Below are 22,164 nucleotides of genomic sequence, written 5' to 3' on the forward strand. Positions count from 1 at the left end.
TTAGATCTGATACGCCCAACTACAACAACACATTCCGAAGTCGACCAACGAGATGATCAGCAACCGCCAGCAGCTAGACAGTTTCAACCTGGAGATGCTGTCTATATGAAACATTATTCGCGCAATGCTTGGCAGTGGATTCCCGAAATGGTATCGAAACGGATCGGAAGCGTAATGTACGAGATTATCACCGATGGACATCGCCCTCATCGTCGACATGCCAATCAAATGCGCGCACGTACATCGAGTGGCCGAGGACATCTTGCCGGCGACTCAACTAAGCATCAGCTGCCGCTTGATATTCTTACGGAAGTGGCACCGACACCGTGGGCAACGACACCAAAGGCACCGATACCCGTGGAACGGAACAACGATCCGTCCAGCACATCACAACGTTTTTCTTCCGATAGGTCCCCAACGCAGCAGATTGTACAGCCTCTACCATCTGCATCCGAGACCAGCATCAGACAGCCGATACAACCGCCACGCCGATCTTCTAGGCTTAGAAGACCTCCGCGTAGGCTCGATGGATATCGGCTATACTAAAAAGGGGGAGATGTTGTGACCCGACCTGCCGAACTTGCGATCGCCGTTATTGCAGTCACTCACCGCTGACAGTCCTGCCAGCGTGTTGATGTGTTAGTGAGAGCGGTTCGGCAGGATAGGGCAATGATCGCTCGCCAGGCCAACGAACGGGAGCGATGGTGCCGAACACGTTGGTTGTAACGCAGCACTTACAAGAACGTCCTCGGTGCAAGCAGTCAGATTCTTAATAATACATTTATGTTAATTTATAAAGTTTTAATACGTGTGCAGTTAATGTAGATAGTAACACCAATATTAAATATCACAAACCCCGTTACAACACAAAAGTATTGAAACACAAACCGAAGCAGTGGCTGAGATTGAAGATCATGAAACCACCATCACACAGGAACTCGAAACAATGATACATGATGAACCATTGGATGAACTGGACGATACGGTTTATGAAAACGCGTCCGAGGGTGAACAGTCATTTCAAGAACTTCAATTAGACGAAATTCCTCTACGATCATTGCGACCTAATAAGGGTATTCCTCCCAAGCGGTTGATTGAGGAAGCTTTAATCGCCAAAGAGGAGGAGAAGGAACCTAGAAACATACAGGAGGCGCTAAACTGTGAGGACAATTTTGAATGGAAGAAAGCCATGGCCGATGAGCTGAAATCTCATGCAAGAAATGGTATATGGGATTTGGTTAATATACCCGCAGGCCGTAAACCAGTTGTGACGCGAAATTTGCAAAGTCACCTACGGAAAAAGCATTCGCAAAGATGGAAACCGAGAGTGTCCTACTGCAAGATTCGTCTTCGTACAGAAGCCTAGTCGGAGCACTTTTGTATATCGCAGTGTGTGCTAGACCGGACATAGCGGTGAGTACATCATTACGGTGAACTTGTTGCTGGTGTAGGTGACTTCATTGCCTGGTTTTGTTTAACAACTGGATTATTCACCGTCAATCACCTGGAAACGTTTTCCGGCCCACAATCATTACGTCGCTTCAACATCACAATCAATCGCTCATCCACAAAGCAATGGCTGGTATTTGTTCCGCCTGCGCTAACGACATCGTAGCTGCTGATCGCATTGTGAAATGCCAGGGTTGGTGCAACTCTGAGTTTCACTTCTCATGCAGCGGACTTTCTGAGGAACTTTCCGCTACTATAGAGTCCTGTGCACAACTTTTTTGGGCCTGTAAAGCCTGTGTAAAGTTTCACAAGGATCCGCGTACGGCCGTGTTGAGGTCATCCACCCCGTACACTCACACTTCTGTCGACCTACTGTCCAGCATAGCCGACCTTAAAGCGGGCCTCCGTAGCGAGCTGTCACAGCATACCACAGCTATTAAGTTAGAGCTTCTGGAAGTTTTAAAGGCGGAGATCCGTTCCTGCTTGCGATCGACGCATGCCGCCACCGATTTACCGTTTCAACGGCCCATTCATCACAATTCAGCGCCTAAATTGTTTAATTCAGTGGTCAAAAATATCCCCGGTACTATTACACCCACACTACAACAGTATCCATCATTAGCCGCTTCTCTTAGTGTGAGTGCGAACGAACCGTCATCCTTCACCAATATGCCACCAGTTTACAACCCGCAAACACCACTACTCAGAGGATCGGGATCGCCGCTCGATTCTGACACACTAGACACCATCCCACACACCGATACGCGAATGTGGCTATTCTTTACGCGTTTCTCCCCATCGGTTACCACTGAGCAGATTTCTCTCATGGTACAAGTACGGCTAGCACTCGATAAGCGGGATGTGTCTGTACACCGTTTGACGAAGCTTGGTGCCGACACTAGTACACTCTCATTTATCTCATTTAAGGTGGGCATACCAGCCACTCTACGCAACAAGGCTCTCTCACCTAACACATGGCCCTCTGCTCTAACCTACCGAGAGTTCCGTGACTATCGGACCAATAATTATAACACTAATACCTGTGCAACAACTGAAACAAATTCGATGCTCGATCAAAACGTTACTCCCGCTACCGACACTTATCATAATCCTCTCTCACATTCTGGAGGGAGTGCCGCGATGCCAACTACTACAACAGATACGCTCGCACAGCCCGTTACGATTTCCTCACCTGCCATGACCACTACAGACGCAGCTTTGTTTACAAACGAACCACATCTTGACCTTAATGAGCGAATGCTTGTTACCACCACACCTACTAGGTCACCTCCCGAATGCTTAGCCGCTCCTAAAAAACGACCGAAGCGAAACGCTAAACGGACTGATGAATCTGCTGACGCTGGCCCGTCGGATGAATAGCAATCTTGCACAGCATCCGGCGATGCACCTCGTTCAGCTCATCCCAGTCTCTCTATCTACTACCAAAATGTACGTGGTCTACGAACGAAAACTACAAATCTTCGCCTGGCGCTATCAGAATCAGAATATGATTTTATCATTCTTACCGAGACTTGGCTTACTCAGTCCATACCTTCTTCGCTCCTCACTGACGATCATTATCATATCTACAGGTGCGATAGGAATCTTTCCAACAGTGCCCTCTCACGCGGTGGGGGTGTTTTAATTGCAAGTTCCTCTTCAATACCGACATGTGAAATCGCATCGCCTAATACCATACTGGAACAACTTTGGATCAAAACATTGCTGCCAGGTGTCTCTATTTACATCGGCGTTGTTTACATTCCGCCTAGTCATGCGAATGACCCCGCAGTGATGAACGCTTTACATGATAGTGTACGTGAAATTTCAAGCCGCATTAAAGAGAGCGATTTATTATACGTCTTCGGAGATTTCAATAAACCTGATATCAGATGGGAGCTGACTAATACATCAGAAGCCACCGATTGCTCTCCATGTTATTCTGTCATGCATTATGCACCTTTATGCAATTCCGTGGCTAATACCGATTTCGTTGATGGGTTGCATAGTACCGGATTATTTCAGTTGAGTGGTATTGCAAATCAATCTGGGCGTCAATTGGATCTGGTCTTCGCAAACCTTGCCGCAACCAATATTTTGTGCGACTCAATCACACCTCTGCACTCTGTGAATGGTACTTCGGCTCTAGAGAACTTCCTCCCATACGTAACACACTGTAGTATTCCACTTCTCAGTGAGGACTTTCATCATCCTTCATTGGATATGATGATTTATTATCCCGTACAACTATCCCACACCACCAACAGTCACACTCGCAGTACAGTCAATAGAAATTTCTTCAAAACGAATGTGGAACGTATGAATGCCCTTATTGTGTCGTTTGACCGTAATTTTGACTGCTCCAACTTTTCCACTATCGACGAAGCCACCGATTGCTTTAGCGTTTTTATGCGCTCAGCGATTAATTCCTGCGTTCCTGTTGCTCAACGAAAGCCTGGCCCCGATTGGTCTAATGCATCTTTAAGACGGTTGAAAAAAATAAAATCAAAAGCCTACGCGGATTACAGTAGAACGAGATCATCGCTGCATAGGAGAATTTTTTTCGATGCACTGAACAATTATCGTCGACATAATCGTGTGCTCTACCGCTCCTTCATTCGCCGTACTGAAAGGCAGCTATTTTCTAAGCCGACACGGTTCTGGAGCTTCTGGAACAAACGGCGCAATATAAGAAGTATCCCTCCGTCAATGAGCTACAATGGCCAAACTAGTATCGATACATCCGATATTTGCAACACTCTCGCCAATCGTTTCGCTGATGCATTCACCCTTCCTGTTCACAATCCTAACACACTAGCAGAGGCCACCCGCAATACTCCATCGGATGCTATCGATTTTATTATACCCACAATTGACGAAGCATTAATTGCGCGCACACTCAACGATATAAAACCATCTACATCATCTGGACCTGACAATATTCCCGCATACATATTGAAGCACTGCCGTCAATCACTCGCACCCATTCTTGCCAAAATATTTAATGATTCCCTTATGCGTGGCACGTATCCTGAGTCCTGGAAACACGCGCGAATGATTCCTATCCATAAAAAAGGCAGTCGACTTCATGCTAGTAATTATCGTGGCATTGTATCCCTATGCGCTTGTGCAAAGGTGTTTGAGCTCATTCTATACAATCCGCTACTCACAGCAGTTCAAAACTATATGAGCCCTAGTCAGCATGGATTTCTCCCAAGGAGATCTTCCACCACAAATCTTGCTGAATTTGTTGGCTACTGCTTCGACAACATGGATCGTGGTACTCAAGTTGATGCAGTATATATCGACTTCAGGGCTGCGTTCGATAGTATTTCTCATGATATTCTACTTTCGAAGCTAAAAAAACTCGGTTCCCTCGACTGGCACATCACCTGGCTGCGTTCATATTTAACTGGTCGTTCGTACTACATAAGTATAGGATCTCATCGTTCTCACTCTTTCACCAGCTCCTCCGGTGTGCCTCAAGGGAGTAATTTGGGACCGCTACTCTTCCTCATCTATATTAATGATCTATCTTTCGTTTTACCGCCAGGCCAACACTTAATGTACGCCGACGATGTAAAAATATTCGCTCCAGTTAGAAACGACAGTGACTGTGTACGCCTTCAAACGATCCTTGAGAATCTGGATAGCTGGTGCAGCAGAAACGCTCTCCAAGTGTGTGCTGATAAATGCCAGTGTATATCATTCAGCAGAGCCCGTCACCCCATCACGTTTACATACACTATGCTCAACACGGCTTTGGCTCGCACGACATGTATCCGTGATCTGGGGGTGCTACTCGATCAGAAGATGTCATTTCGCCCTCACATTGATAGCGTTGTTGCGAAGGGAAATCAGCTACTTGGTTTAATTACGCGGACCTGTAGCGAGTTTACCGATCCCATGTGCGTCAAGTCGATCTTCTGTGCCATCGTAAGGTCGTGCCTGGAGTACTGCTGTCCGATCTGGTGCCCGCTTGGCGTTGGTGACATCAATCGCCTCGAAGCCATTCAACGGAGACTCACCAGGTACGCGGTTCGACTCCTTCCATGGCAATCCCACCACGCTCGGCCCACCTACCATCAGCGGTGTCTGCTTCTCGGACTTGAACCACTCTGCTCTCGACGTAAAAACGCCCAATGCCTTTTCATATTCCGGCTCTTTAACGGAGAGATCGATTCCCCGGCATTACTAGCCAGCATCAATTTGTTCGCTCCCTGTCGGATTCTTAGATCCAATTTCCATCTCCGTGTACCGCGTACCCGCAACAACCATAGCCAGGGACACCCTATTATACGTATGTCCCTCGAGTTCAATGAAGTGTTAGATTTGTTCGATTTTAGTATGTCTACTTCCACGTTCAAGGAGAAATTGCGTCTACGTCACATGTAATGTTTGCTTATAACTAGATGTTTATTTATATGCTCCTTAATTTAATTATAAGGTTGCCGATTAGACATGATGATCCGTCGGTTTATATATATGAAATAAATAAATAAATAAATAAATAAATTACTTGGACGTCGTGTGGCCTCACCAACAGAGGCAGATTGGACAGCTGCGAAACGTGTAGTACGTTATTTGAAAGGGACGAAACATTGGCGATTACACTATGACGACAAGGCAACAGGTTTGGTTGTATATTCAGATGCTAACTGGGCTGGAGATCTGAAGACCCGAACATCGACGTCTGGAATGTTATTCTTGCTGGCAGGAGGAGCTATTTCCTGGGCTAGCCGATTACAAACATGCGTCACATTATCGTCAATGGAAGCAGAATTCGTGGCGTTGAGCGAAGCGAGCCAGGAAATCGTTTGGTTACGTCGTCTGTTGGAAGATCTTGGTGAAGCTCCACGACAACCTATTGTAGTGATAGAAGACAACCAAAGTTGTATAAAATTCATAGGGTCAGAGCTTATAAATCGACGTTCGAAGCATATTCATACAAGGGAATGCTTTGTGAGTGAATTATGCAACAATGGAATAATTAAACTGGAATATTGCCCTACAGAAGAAATGTTAGCTGACATACTAACCAAGCCGCTTGGAGCTATCAAGATTATTATATCAAGATCATTATAATTGGGTTTAAAATCCTAATTATCTGATTACGTTGAGGAGGAGTATTGGAATAAGCAACATATCAGAGTTGCATAGTAGGCTTGTTATATCTTATTTAATGTTCATTCTGATTCAATAAATGTTAAACACTACACATACTTTCAATAGCGAGAAAACAATCGAGTCGTTGGCAAATGGAATTCAAGATTTCCCGTACGATCCGGACGCAGGAGTTTTCTTTGATGCATGGTACGCTAGATACGAAGACGTCTTCATTCAGGATGGTCATTCTCTAGACGACGCCGCCCATGTGAGATTGCTTCTACGCAAATTAAGCACCCCTCTGCATGATAAGTACGTGAAAACTATTCTGCCAAAGCATCCTCGCGATTTCTCTCTGGATGAGCCCGCAAAACCGAAGAAGTTGTTTGGTCGCTAGAAGTCGGGTCTCACTCCCGTTACCAGTGCCTGCAGTACGCCAAGAGTGACGCGGATGATTTTACTTCGTATGCTGCCATGGTCAACAAACACTGCGAAGCGTTTCAACTTTCCAAGCTCACGTCGGATCAATTCAAGGCTCTCCGATTTGTCTGAGGACTCCAATCGCCACGGGATGCGGACATCCGAGCTAGATTTATTTCGAAACTGTAAGCTGATGAAACTGCAGTTGTTGAACAAGGAGAAGCTGCAAGTAAGGTGACTTTGGAAAGCCTGGTGGAAGAATGTCATCGTGAAGCCAATGTCAAGCATGACTCGCAGATGGTGGGAAACAAGGAGGCTTGCTCCGTCAACCCCATTTCGTGCAACCAGAATCATTCCTCTTCGAAGAAGACCAACAAAGTGCCAAAGACACCCTGCTAGAAATGTAGGGAACTGCACTACGTTCGTGAATGTCCGTTTGCATCACACACTTGTACTAGATGCAAGCAGCAAGTTTTATGTTCTTTCGATCGCGGAGGTGGTCGAACAAAAGTCACGCGTTTCTAATAAACTTAATAACGTATATTCAACTTCTTCTTTGTTACACTTGGTGTTGGCTCCCAGCACGCTTCCTTGCTGACCGCTAGTTCTTCTTACTTACTTACTTATCCGGCACTGCAACCGCTTTGCGGTCTTGGCCTGCCTCAGGAGTGTCCGAAACCGCTCACGGTCTCGCGCCTTCGTCTGCCAGTCCGTTATCCCGGCCTTAATGGCGGACGCCTCCACGCCATCTTGACGCTAGTTCTTCAGTGCGCCGTTAATGAGTCCGGGCCAGGTTAGCTCACAACAGCAAGGACATAAAGAAGGCTACTATTCAAGCAGTAAGCCCACTGCATCAAAGCCTTTCAAGCAATGGAAGCCCAAACAGAACATGAAGACGAATGGCATTTACACTGTTCGCAACGTCGGAAGGAAACGCAAATTCGTCTCGGTCGAACTCAACGGGGTAGCAGTCAAGCTTCAGTACCGTACCGATTAACAGCTTGGTCAACGTCGTACATCAATACTCTGACCAAATCGTTGATCGCCTCAAGCACCAGTTTCCGGAGGTATTTCGTAGCCCGCTGGGTAGATGCACAAAAGCGCAAGTGAAGTTATACTTGAAGCCTGATGCCCGCCCATGCTACTGCCCGAAGCGACCAGTGGCGTATGCGGCTCTTCCCAAAGTAGATGCGGAACTCGAAAGGCTCGCAACAAACGGTATAATTTCTCCAGTTCAATTCTTGGACTGGGCAGCACCAATAGTTGTCGTACGGAAATCGGACAATGTTTCGGTCCGTGTGTGCGGAGATTATTCTACGCGGCTGAACAACGCGTTGGAATGTGACCGTCATCCTCTACCTCATCCTGACGATCTTTTAGCGGAGCTGGCAGCGCCACGCTATTTCACACATCTTGACTTATCAAACGCCTATCTACAAGTTGAGGTTGAGGTAGAATCGCGCAAGCTGCTTACTGTGAACACACATCGCGGCCTTTTCCAATACAACCGACTTCCTCCCGGAGTCAAGTCGGCACCTGGCGCTTTCCAACGCATTATTGGCAGCATGGTGGCTGGCATTTCTGGCACCCTACCTTGATGATATCTTAATTGCTGGTCGCACCAAAGAGGAGCACGATGGTATCCTCTATGCTGTTCTAGAACGCGTCCGTGAGTATGGTTTCCATTTACGTCTTGAAAATGTCGTTTCGCGCTTCCCCAGAGCGGTTTTCTTGGATTGATCGTGGACAAGGAAGGTGTTCGGCCTGGCTCGTCCAAAACAGAAGCCATTGCCAAGATGCCACCCCCGAAGAACGTGAAGCAACTTTACTCATATCTCGGAGCTATCAACTGTTATGGTCGATTCGTTCCGCAGATGATGCACCTCAGAGCTCCCCTGGATGACCAGCTAAAAAAGGATGCTCGCTGGAACTGGACTAAAGAGATACAGAAATATTTTAAGCAGTTCAAGACCATTTAATCTCCGACCTGTTGCTTACTCACTTTGACCCATCTAAGGAGATCATCGTCGCGGCAGACGCATGGAAGTATGGTCTTGGCGCTGTCATGATTGTAGCTAGGACTCGTAAGGATGCTGTTCTGCAACAAGTGATTAGTTACCTCAATGAAGGATGGCCAGCGAGCGTGAAGCTAATCACCGATCCTGATGTGAAGAAGTTCTTCGTCAGACGTGAGGGACTTCAAGTCGTCGATAACTGCGTCATGTTCGGCGATCGAATCGTCGTTCCATCATAATTCCGGAAGCGAATCGTCCGCCAGCTACATCGTGGACACCCAAGAATAGAGCGGATGAAGTCTCTGGCTCGCAGCTACATTTACTGGCCGAATGTCGACGACGATGTGGCGCAATTCGTTCGTCAGTGCAATGCATGTGCTGAAGCAGCGAAGGCTCCGAAGAAAGCAACCCTGGAATCATGGCATCTCCCGGACCGGCTGTGGCAACGACTACACGTCGATTTCGTTGGCCCAATCGACGGACATCACCTTTTCTTAAAACATCAAATTTTATTTTACATTTTTTTCATGATTTTAAGTTGTTTTCATTCGATTTGGCATTTTTAATCCATAAAGGCTGGATGCATGCAATAATGAAAGAAAAATTGTGTTTTGTGGCATATTCAAAGGAATATTCAGTAAACTGCTTAACATCCCCATTTTGCCCCGCTTTCCCTTAACAGCATAATCAATAGTTGATATTATTTACGGCTTTCACTTCATATTCATCGAACTTTAAAACTGCAGCTATTGCATTGGTCATATGTTTCTTGCATTCAGTATCCTTTGATAATAAAAAACTTAGAACCACATTTTTTAAATATTCCAAATTTGATCCTTCTAATTGTCGATTCCTTCGTAAACGTTCCATCTCTTTTTCCATTGCCAATATTTGAGTTTTGTAAGTTTCTTCAATCATTACCTTTTCTTGGGCAAGTTTGCGCAACGAGGCTTCTGACGAGTTTTTTGAAGTTCTTAGAGCACTGATCTCTAGATTCATTCGTGCAATTTCTTGTGCATAGTGAATCAAATGCTGATGATCCTCAGATAACGATTGAAGCGATGTTACCATCATCAATGATGGTTCGGCATTACTATCCGAACGATCAACTAGTAGATTGCCTATCGTATCGTTATGAAACTCTTTTGTAGCAGAAGCCGAAGAAATTGAAAGTATTTCAAGAGAGGTTCGAAGAGTTCTAATTTCTTCCTCTTTCTCATCCATTACCGCTAGCGAACGTTCGCGTTGATTTTGTAATGAATCTTGAAGATGTGTGATTTTTCTCTCGAATGATGCTTGCAATGCTATCAACGCTTCGGTATGTTTGACGGAATCATTTTTAAGAGCTATCTGTTGATCTGTTATTTTTTGTTGTAAATCGAATTCTAGCTGAGCTGTTGATTGTTTTTGAACATCAATTTTTTGTTTTAGTTGCGAAACATTTTCTTGACACAAAAGAAGATCTTTTTTCAGTCGTTGATTTTCATCCAGTGCTTGCTCGTAACGCCGTTTATACATTTTTAATTCGTTCTTTTCATCTGCATGTTGATCTTGTGATGCTATCTCAGATAAAAAACTAAAATCCTCTTTCCTCTCTGTAATACCTCCTATGGAATGATTTTCTAGCAATAAGTGTCCTGCACCATAACCGTCCTCTATGGATTCCCGATCGTATTGAGGTGAATCATTGTTTTCTTCCACTCGCTTTGTTTTTAAGTTCGCAATTGCAGTTTTTAATTGCAAAATGTATACTTTATCCTGCTCTTTTATACGATCGTATCTACCTACCATTTCACTAAGTTCTTTGATGCGGGATTCAAAGTTAGCTACACGCTCCTCGTGTATTTCTCTCAAACGTTTGCTGTTTTCTTCTGCCAGACGGACACGTTGCTTTTCTTCTGCTACAGCAATTGCATACTGTTTCTTTAGATGGTTCATTTCATCTTGCAACTCACGCAAAGATTCTTTTAAGTTGATTGAACTATTATTATATCCTTTTGAATCGCAGTCTGTTGATTTTGTTTTCTTTGCATCAACAAGTTTTTTTGAAACGGTCTGTCGGTCCGGAGCAATAACCATAAACTGAGTCTTCAAATTTCCAAGTTGTAGCTCTAATTGCTCGTTTAGATTACGCTCGTCATCTAGTAATTTCTTCAACTCCCGTATTTTCACAGATTGATCTTCAGACGGTCCAATCCTCGGTCCGTAGTCTACAAGCGTATTGGGATTGAAACTGCTCATCTCGAATTGAGATTGGGATTCGAAATCTTTAATACGTCGCGACAGTTCTTCTATAATGGAATCCTTGTTTTCCAGTTTTTGGCGAAGTTGATTTCTTTCATATTTTGACACTTCCTCGATCCGGTTGCGTTCTGCTGTGATAATGGTGAGATTGTTCATTAGTGTTTGTAGTTGTCCTTCAACCGATCCAGATGCTAAAACTGCCTCAGAAGATTCATGAAGTCCATTATCCAAGATAGCCTCCTTGCCATCATTTACTTTTTGAAGTGCTTTTAAGGTTTCTTCTAATGCTACTTTTTCTTTGGCAATACCTTTATACGCCACGATAATATCTAAAAAATATATCATTTTTGATCGATTAAATACCAAGCCATTGCTGTTGGGTTACAGTACATAAGGTTTACTTCAATAACTACATACCCTTTAGCCGATTTTCATAGCGATTAATGTGTTCTTTCTGAGAGCTAATGATGGATTCATATTCTTTTAATTTGTTTGATTCGTGCTTCCTCTTTTCCATGATGTAAATATTTTTCTCCGGAACACAGAACAGCTAAACGAGATGCAGTACTTAGAAACAATATCTATTTAGGAATAATCAAACAAAATTGCAACGTTTACTATTTCACGAAATAAAGCAAGTTTGTTTAAACCTATAATACACAAATAAAAATAAAATAAACTTCACACTTCATAACTTTAATTACAGGCGGTCCCAGAGATACATGGTTAATGGGGACCGAAAAGGCCGAAAAATACCGCTTATCTCGAATTTCCGCGTAAGTCGAATCTCGTGATTTCCAGCCGAAATATCACTAATTTTCGTGCAATTTTGCAACTAGGGGGTGGTTTTAGCCACCAAAATGATTATTAGATATGTTTCTACCGAATTGAACAATTTTAAACCTTTTGAAATGGTATTTTACTTTCGATCAACACGGAGGTTATTTGGTATTTCACAATGGATGTGTCAAATAAGTACCATTTGTTCAAAGAACTGCCAAATTTAGATCACCACGTATCTCTAAATCCACGTATAAAAGGTACTGTGTATCTCGGGGACCGCCTGTACTGATATCATCTAAAGCTGCGCTCTGGCACCAATCGAACACGACATCCGACACGAACAAACCCTTATAATCATATGCAGGTGCACTGTCAGATACAAACAAAATACCAAAACAAACATGTCAAATCTCATACATTTTTCATGTTCGATGTCGTGTTCGATTGGTGCTAGAGCGCCGGGTAAGGCGGCGCTCTGGGACCAATCGAACGAAACAAACAAACACGACTCTGTTCGATAGGTGCTCTGTCAGCTGTTCGATGTCTTACAGACCTGTCATGATGCACTGCAATACGCCTTCTTTTTATCTCGAAATAATCTTTTTATCTCGAAAATGAAGCATTTTCATAGTTAAAATGAATATCCATCTGCAGGGGGAAGATTCAACAAATAATTTGCTAGTTATTCACATCAATAATACATAAAAATCATTCAAATTTAATATTGAAAAATGTAAACAATGGTCCATGCGAAACACATACAGTGCACACACATGCATTATGTACACGCAATAGTTTAATACGTTTCAAACCTGTATATTTGATGTTAAAATTGATTGTGAAGCATTGCAAATATTATTGATAGATATTTAAAATATTTTGCAGGCGAATTTTAAGAATAAAACGAAACAAAATACGAAAACAAACTTGAAATTGACCCGAATTGAATTCTATCTACTGTAGCTGAGAAGCGTTTGACAGCCAAGGTATTCATAGCACAGGTGGGTATCGAACATCAAAGACAGAATCAACTGACATGTTCGACTCGATGTTTGTCTTGTTTGTTTGTGTCTGACAGTGCACCTCCATATGGTTATATGGGTTTGTTCGTGTCGGATGTCGTGTTCGATTGCTGCTAGAGCGCCGCCTAAGGTTTACATCAAGGTGGGTTAAAAATATCAGTTGGTGGATAAGGGCTTTTGGGGGGTCGCCATAGTTGAGGGACTTTACGTCATTTTAAAACCGTTAACCAATGGTTTCCGCACATAAAGCATAGCAAATAAAAAAGATTGCTTTGTTACTACGTGCAATTTGTGTTTTATTGTATTTTTGATGCAGTACAAATGTTACACGCGTTTTCTTTATTCAGTTCCTTGTATGCATGACATTTCATTCGCTCCCTTCCTGTTTCGAGCAGTGCTGCTCGTTCGAGCAGTGGCAGAGCTGCCAACATGCCATAGCTGTCAATGTTGTATATAACAGCTCTTCCCCCGGAAATAAAGCACCTACTTCCGCTCTGCTACAGATCCAATCGTTGAGGAGGTTTGATGGTTCTTGTTGATCGACGAAGTCCAGAATCCGCTGTCAAGCCTGACGAACCGGAAGTCCCCTCAAAGGTGGCACACTCAGTAGATGTCGACGACTGGATCACCTTGAACGCACAGGGACAGTTTGTATAGTCGGATGTGCAGAGTCAGAAACGTTGGTTGTTGAAGACTGTGTGTCCGTTAACGGGGTCTGGGTCGAGGGTAAGTCAGAGGTCACAGTCAAGTCTTATCGTAATGGACAAGTTTGGAACAATAAGCGGGAAAAAAGTGTGGTTATGTGAAGCGTCGTTTTCGCTAACACACTAAATGTCATCGAACCCATCGTGGAAAGGTTGGAATAATATGGATTATTCTATTGTGAAAAGTTAAAATGAGCAGCATCATTAGGTAAAGCGTCATTTTTACCAACATGAAGTGGCGAAAACTAATAGTTTTCCAGGAAATGTGCGAGAATTGAATTAGAATTCTCCAGGGTTGCTCAAAGGAGGTTGGCGGAAATCAATGGATTTCTCCACAAGTAGTGCGAGAATTGGTTCAGAATTCTCCATGTTTGTGCAAAGAAGGTTGGCGGAAATCATTTGATTTCTCCAGGACAAGAGCGAGAATTGTAAGAGAATTCTCCATGGTTTGAAAACGGAGGTTGGCGGAAGTCAATGGATTTCTCCAGAAAAATGCGTGAATTGTAAGAGAATTCTCCATGAAAAAAAGGAGGTTGGCAGAAATGAATGCATTTCTCCAGCATAGGTGCGAGAATTGTAAAAGAATTCTCCATGTTTATTACAGGCGCAAGGAGCTAAAAAAAAAGGCTATTCCCAGTGTTAGAAATTGATAGTAAATTTCTCCATGCTACGGTAATTTCGGGAATGTTCGGGAAGTTTTCTCAGGAAATACAGAGACGATGGATAGAATCTTAGGAATATGTGGGTTATAGAATGATTAGAGTTGATAGCACTCGAGAAGAGGAAAGATATTTGTGGTTGCAGATTGATTTAACAGTTGATGTTAAGACTGATCTGGACACCAGTAACTAAGTTTCTGGTTGATGAACACAAGATTTATTTAGTTTTGTGTTTTTATTTGTTTTTGTTCTTTTAGATGCAAGAAATGCGACCAGTACCAATGTTCCTGTGCGATAAAATCGAAACTGCTAAACTTGCAACAGAATGGAAAATTTGGAAGGAAGCGTTGGAATGCTACTTTGCAGCGTACAACGTAACGGACCAAACGGAGAAAAAAGCAAAACTACTACATCTCGGAGGACCGGCACTACAGAGAGTGTTTAAAAATTAAAAGATCATGATCATGTGTCTTTGGTAATGTTGAAACCGCGCTGGTATGACCAGGCAGTTGAAAAACTGGATGAGTTTTTCGGACCGCAGTATCAAGCTACAATGGAGAGACGCAACCTGCGAATGATGAAACAAAAACCAGGTGAACGTTTTGCGGAATATTTGATTCGTTTAAAACAACAGGCATCTCAGTGTGGATTTGACAAGTACAGTAAAGAAGTAGCCTCAACACTGCGGGACATATACTTAACAGATGCAGTAGTTGAAAGATGTTCTTCCAATGAAGTCCGACGGAAAATTTTGCAGAAAAATTTGAAGTTTTCGGAAATCGAAGACATGGGAGTTGCGCAAGAGAGCATAGATAATCAAATAGCTGAAATGGCAGCTGGACCATCATCTGAAAAAGTGTTTAAAATCGAGCACGGCGGAAGAAAAGGAAATCCCAGAGCGGAATACAAGGGATCCAGACAAGTTGAAAACAGGCGTAATGAAAAGGCTTGTTTCAATTGCGTACGTGTAGGACACTTTGCGGCATCTTTCAATTGCCCTGCTCGCGGGAAGGAATGTAGAAATTGTAAGAAACTTGGTCATTTTGAACAAATGTGCCGAAAGTTTATGGAGAAGGGTCCGACTAAATGTCAAATAAGAGCAATTGACGAATCATCAGAGGCAAAACAACCGAAAACTGAGGAGGAAACACATAGTTCGAAAGTGTATTATGCATTCTATTCAGGGAATGAGTCAAACGTAATATCTTGTATGCTTGGAGGAGTTTCTCTTGAAATGATGGTGTTGTGTTCGGATGTCCGTTCACTTATTTGAATAAACCACTGAACTAAGCACAACTAAAAAGTTACAAACGAAACATGCAAACTTTATTCCTAACACATTAAATATTTGTTGAAACGTAAAAACCTCGGCGCAGCCGCGTGACGGTTACCGCACTCGTTGATCACCCGAGAACCGAATGCCCCGGGTGAACGGCCGTCGTGCCCTAGCCGCGATGGCGCGGCCCTTTCGCTCCGTCACACGGTCGCCCTCGACGGACAGCTCGGGTGACGTCCAGGGCTGTCGCACTCTGCGAACAACCTAGAGCCACAATGTTGCGCGACGCTGTCCGTCTCCACAACAGATGGTCGATTCAGGCGCTGATGCCAATTTAATTCCTAGTGAAATGTGGGAGAAAATAAAAAATCGGAACATAGCGGTAGTTTCATCAACGAAAGGAAGTTCGAAGATCTTGAGGGCATACGGAAGCAAAAAACCATTCACAATATTAGGCACTTTTGTTGCGGAGGTTGCTGTAGGGGGCCAACGCATTCAAGCGGAGTTTTTTGTGGTAGAAAAAGGACAACGTTGCTTACTGGGTGACAAGACGGCTAAGCAACTAGGTATTTTGAAAGTCGGGCTAGACATAAACAGAGTGCAAGTAGATCCGTTTCCAAAAATGAAGGGCATAACAGCAAAAATCAAGATGAATCCACAGATCATCCCGGTCTATCAGCCAATGCGACGAATTCCGATACCTTTGGAGGAGTCAGTAGATCGGAAGTTAGATGGATTGTTAAAAAGGGATATAATCGAGATAAAGACAGGCCCGACGACATGGGTTTCGCCATTGGTCGTAGTGGGAAAGTCAAACGGAGAGCCTCGTTTGTGTCTTGACCTCAGAAGAGTCAATGAAGCGGTATTAAGGGAACATCATCCAATGCCTTCGGTGGACGATTTTTTGGCGAAATTAGGACGCGGACAGCTGTGGAGTAAACTTGATATTAAGGAAGCATTTCTTCAGATCGAATTAGACGAGGATTCGCGAGACAACTTTCATAACCCGACGAGGGTTGTACCGTTTCAAGCGGCTGCCGTTCGGTTTGGGGACTGCTCCAGAGTTATTTCAAAAGGCGATGGATGAGACTCTATCTGGTTGCGAAGGAACAATTGGTATCTCGATGACGTGCTAATTGAAGGTCAAAATTTGCAGGAGCATGATGAACGGTTGAATAAGGTAATGGAATGTTTGAATTGAATTGAATGTAACAAATTTATTGAATAAATGGGTCTTTTCTATCATATGCAGGTTCTAAGTCGATTAAAAAAACCGTGGAATATAATTGAACTGGGAGAAATGCCAATTGCGAGTATCGGAGATAGAATTTTTAGGACACAGTCTTAATCAAGAGGGAATTATGCCATCAAGAAACAAAATTGAAACTATTCTATCGTTCCGTGAACCGCGATGTGAAACAGAAGTTCGTAGTTTTCTTGGGTTGGCAAATTACATGAATAAGTTCGTACCGATGCTAGCCACCCTCGATGAACCTTTACGGCGATTGCTACATAAGGACACAGATTTGGATGGACAGAAGAACACGCAAAAGCATTCAATGCCATAAAGAAAGCAATGGGGAATATTGATTACTTGGGATTTTATAAAGTCGAGGACCGAACTGCCATAATGACCGACGCTAGTCCGCATGGATTGGGCGCTATCCTTATTCAGTTCGATAATAGTGACAAACATCGTGTTATCAGCTTCGCTTCCAAAGCATAACGGACACAGAACATCGTTACTGCCAGACTGAAAAGGAAGCACTAGGTGTTGTTTTGGGGCGTTGAACGTTTCCAATATTATTTACTAGGAAAATAATTTGACATATTCACGGATTGTAAGGCATTAAACTATCTCTTCTCGAAAAGATCAAAACCGTGTGCGCGCATAGAAAGATGGGTATTGCGTTTACAAGCATTCGACTATAGGATCGTGTTTATGTCAGGGAAAGATATGTAGCTGATGCATTATCTCGGCTTCCAGTATAAAATGCGATACCATTCGATCCATCAGAAGAAATATTCGTAAGAGAAGTGGCTACTCATGCGGCAAATTCTTCAGCGTTGACTGGCGTGATATAGAAACAGAAAGTAGACAAGACGTAGAAATTCAAGAAGTATTAACGTTTTGAACACGGGAAAAACACAAGAGCTACCTATCGAGTACCGTGTGGTTGCCAATGAATTATGTGAACTAGGAGGAGTTCTTCTTAGAGGAGATCGGATTGTCGTACCATTAGCTTTAAGGGATAATGTGCTGAAAACGGGCCATGAGGGACACCCAGGCATCACTATGATGAAAAATCATCTAAGATCTCATGTTTGGTGGCCAAAGATGGATGGACAGGTGGAACAATTTGTTAAGAATTGCCGAGGCTGTACACTTGTAGGGGCACCAGCACCTCCAGAACCCTTACAACGAAGTAAATTACCTGTTTCTCCTTGGCACACAATTGCCTTAGATTTTCTCGGTCCTCTCCCAGAAGGACAACATCTCCTAGTAGTAATCGATTGCTACAGCCGATTCATGGAAGTGTGTGAAATGGAAACCACAACTACCAGCGATGTTATAAAAGAACTTTCAACAATGTTTAGTCGATACGGCATTCCAATTGCACTGAAAGCTGACAACGCGCCACAACTTAGCAAAGAATGTACGGAATGGAAGGAGTTTTGTGAGGCGAATGGTATTAAACTCATGAATACCATTCCCTATTGGCCTCAATCGAACGGAGAGGTCGAACGTCAAAATCGATCAATTCTAAAACCATTGCGTATATCCCAAGAACTTGGAAGAGACTGGCGTCGGGAACTATATCAGTACCTACTAACATACCATTCAACCAAGCATCCGACTACGGGAAAATCTCTGGGAGAAATTATGTTTGGTCGACGGATCAAGGGCAAATTACCGTTATTGTCATCTTTTCAGGAGGACCCGGAAGTAAGAGATAGAGACACGTTGATAAAAGAGAAAGGGAAACAATATGCTGATAAGCGACGGGGTGCGCAAGAAAGCTCGATCGAAGAAGGGGATGAAGTTTTGGCTAAGAGAATACGGAAAACGAACAAACTAGATACGGAGTTCATTAACGAAGAATTTATCGTCGTCATAAGATAGGTACAGACACAATTATTAAATCAAAGGAAACAGGGAAAGAATACAGGAGAAGCTCCGCACATCTCAAAAAGATAAATGAAGCTTCTTCAAGCGGATTATTGTGGACAGATTCATCTGCAGATAACATCCTTGGTCCGAGTAGCAATTCGCCTAAGACGCTATCAGAGCCTGGTTCATCCAAACGGGTGGTCCAACCTCCAGTAAGACATCGTGACTACATATCATATTAGCTTTTTTCACTATGATACATTTACCGTTATAAATGTTACACCTAAAGGACAAATAAAGGGCAATATAGAATTTCCACATTATGATTATACACAAATAATATTTATAAAAAGGGGGGGATTGTAGCATATTACTTTATATACACCTTTGTCGTTACATTGACCTTATGGAATTGTTAATTGGGTTGTCGAACCCCGAGACACACACACAGACGAGACGCACGAAGACACGACTGACAAGATGATTCATGTACGACGACCGACAGCAGCGGACACGCTACTACAGTCGTCACACACACGCACACACACAGCACGGGGAAATTGACCGTCCACTCTACCATGCCGCTATTGAAATGGCAATTTCAATAACACTCGTCTACAACACGTTTTGGCGCAATTAACATGATCACTCCTTTCATCGACAGAGAGATCGTTTTATCACCCTAATGCAACTAAAGCCTTCCTTCGCTCCTGGACCCGACGGAATTCCTTCTACCGTGCTGAAACGCTGTCAAACGACAGTAGCACCTATCCTTGCAAAAATGTTCAATGCATCGCTAGCCAATGGCTACTTTCCCAAAACATTGAGGAAATCTTGGATGGTTCCTATTACCCAAAGGGCGACAAGACAGATGCCATCAACTACCGGGGTATTACATCTTTGTGTGCCATTGCCAAGGTGTTCGAACTAGTGATATACAAAAATCTGCTACATGCATGCCGCAGCTACCTAAGCCCGTATCAACATGGATTCGTGCCAAAAAGGTCGACTACCACGAACCGGTTGAATTTGTAACCTATTGCACTAGTCAAATTGATGCCGGAGCTCAAGTCGATGCAATTTATACAGATCTGAAAGCAGCATTCGACTCTCTTCCGCACGCAATTCTTCTCGCTAAACTCGATAAGCTAGGAGTTCCCAGCTCGCTCGTACAGTGGCTTAAGTCTTACCTAATTAATCGCACATACATCGTGAAAATTGATAATGTTGGGAAAACTGAGCGCAGCACCGCTACTCAACCCTGTCGCCACGTCACAAGGGCTTGACGTACGCGTTCGGCTAAGCTCGGCGCTGCTCGGCTAAGTTCGAGAATGAAGGGCTCGGGATCGGCCTCTTCATCTTTTATCCGCCGACCCGGACGGACGTAGCGCGTGCTCGTCCCGTTTTACCTTGTACAGTGCGTGTCTTGTAAACGCGTCTATTTTATGTAATATTTAATTTGTAAAATAAATAAGTAATAAGTTGCAAACCTGTTGTGTACAGAAACGGTGCAGTGTAACCGCGACTCGATGCTGTCGTGCAACTGACAGCATCCGACGTCCGAATGGCCGTTAAGGGCTTCGGGAGCGATCGGGCTACCGAGGGTCGGCACTCGATCATATGCCGCGACCCGACACGCACAACAGTCTTGTAGCATATATGTTATTTATATTAGAATATAAGTGGTTGATACAGAAGAGCCGCGTGTGTCTTTAATATCCTCAATTGTGCACCTGTCCGAAACACAAAAGTGGCGACGAGTTTCTAATTGTTTGTTGTTTCGTTTCATTTATTCGTGTGAAAATTCCGCGACCCAAGCGGCGAAGGATGTCCTCTGAGGAGACTGGTGCCATGGACGAAGAGATGCGCCGTTCATCGCTAGGGCTAACTAGCGCGAGCGGAGGGCTAATTCCGCAGAATGGTGCGATGCTGCAACCCAACGTGCATCTTTTGGGCGACCAGCGCATTCTCGGTGGTATGCAGCGAAGTGAAGATGCCGCGCCGTTGCAGATACGTGCGCAACCGCCATTGCAATCCGGGTCATTGCCACTGTTCCACGGTGGTCAGGCGCCATTGCTGTCAGCTCCAACAGCGCCATCGCAGTCGGCTCCCGCACAACAGCACCAAAGTACAGGTCCGTATTTGAGTGGAAGTGATAATACGATGATGCAAACGCTACAGCAGCTACAAAAGCAGATGGCTCAGCAGCAGCAGCTTATTAGTGAATTATTATGCCAGCGTTTAAATAACTTAGGTGCGTCTACGGCCGCGGTACACCCCGAGCAGATCATTGACACGCTAGCGAGAAATATAACGGAATTTCGTTATGATGAGGAAGGAGGTGTAACGTTCGGTGGGTGGTTTGCGAGATATGAGGAGCTGTTTAGGAAGGATGCGGAGCGTATAGATGAAGCCGCGAAAGCGGGAGTTTTCATTTGCGGAAACGGTCCAGAGGTTGACCGAGTTGTTTGACACGCGAGAGTCGTTGCTTAGCAAAAGGTTCAAGTGCTTGCAAATAGCGAAAAATAAGAATGAAAGACCATATGTCATATGCGTGTAGGTTGAACAAGGCGTGCGTCGGATTTGAGCTTGGAAAGCTTACAGAGGAACAATTTAAGTGTTTATTGTTTGTGTGCGGGTTGAAGTCAGAGCACGATGTTGACTTCCGTACGAGGCTGCTTGCGCGAATAGAAGATAAAGCAGATATTACGCTGCAGCAGTTATCGGCGGAGTGCGGCAGGATAGTTAACTTAAAGAAGGATAGTGCCATGATCGAGTCCCCAGCACATGAGAATGTGTTGGCTGTAAAGTCGGAAAGACACTTACAAGTCAAAAGATCGCAGCTAGATCAGCGTACGACGCAGAGTAAGCCCTGCTGGGCATGTGGGGATAACCACTGGCAACGTGATTGCCCATATCGTACTAAAGAATGTTTTAAGTGTAGGCGGATAGGCCACAAAGCGAGTCATTGCAACAAAAATCGAAGGAAATTTAGGAAGCCTGAGTATGGCCTCGGATATGAGGAACAGGAAGGGAATATTGCACAAGTGGTAACTGTGAGTGTGCAGAGCGTAGCATCTAGGAGAAAATACGTGGAGGTTAGTCTCAACAACAAGCCAGTTCACCTGCAACTCGACTCAGGATCGGATATTTCTATAATAGGCATGCGTACATGGAAACAAATAGGGAGCCCCGGCTCAAACCCCTTCCGTCGCAGCGAGAACTGCTTCAGGAGCTGGTCTTATGCTCGAGGGTGAATTTCTATGTAAGGCCACACTAGGCAATGTTACGGCTGAAGTAACCATAAGAGTGGCAAAACATGATCTTATGCTATTCGGTACGGATCTGTTTGAGTTGTTGGGTCTATGGTCAAC

At 44.0% G+C, this 22,164-nt stretch overlaps 2 protein-coding genes across 5 annotated transcripts; one reads left to right on the top strand and one right to left on the bottom strand.

The window, feature by feature from the left end:
* Nucleotides 1-9,421: 9,421 nt before the first annotated feature.
* Nucleotides 9,422-12,308, bottom strand: LOC121602135 (GRIP and coiled-coil domain-containing protein 1-like). Of its 4 annotated transcripts, none has more exons than XM_041930897.1 (3): nt 12,214-12,308; nt 11,652-11,815; nt 9,422-11,563 (listed from the first exon to the last, which is right to left on the bottom strand). In XM_041930897.1, exons 2-3 carry the CDS (start codon nt 11,749-11,751, stop codon nt 9,678-9,680), a joined length of 1,986 nt encoding a protein of 661 aa, XP_041786831.1. In that variant the 5' UTR covers nt 11,752-11,815; nt 12,214-12,308; the 3' UTR covers nt 9,422-9,677. The 4 variants fall into 4 exon arrangements, with proteins under 4 accessions (XP_041786831.1, XP_041786834.1, XP_041786830.1 ...); XM_041930900.1 differs by having other exon boundaries at nt 12,158-12,223; XM_041930896.1 differs by having other exon boundaries at nt 12,138-12,220.
* Nucleotides 12,309-14,880: 2,572 nt separating this feature from the next.
* On the top strand, nt 14,881-16,765 carry LOC121602137 (uncharacterized protein K02A2.6-like). Its single transcript, XM_041930902.1, has 2 exons — nt 14,881-15,642; nt 15,989-16,765. Exons 1-2 carry the CDS (start codon nt 14,881-14,883, stop codon nt 16,763-16,765), a joined length of 1,539 nt encoding a protein of 512 aa, XP_041786836.1.
* Nucleotides 16,766-22,164: the final 5,399 nt, after the last annotated feature.

The sequence above is a fragment of the Anopheles merus genome, unplaced genomic scaffold (assembly GCF_017562075.2).
Source record: "Anopheles merus strain MAF unplaced genomic scaffold, AmerM5.1 LNR4000313, whole genome shotgun sequence".
Taxonomy (NCBI): Eukaryota; Metazoa; Arthropoda; class Insecta; order Diptera; family Culicidae; genus Anopheles; species Anopheles merus.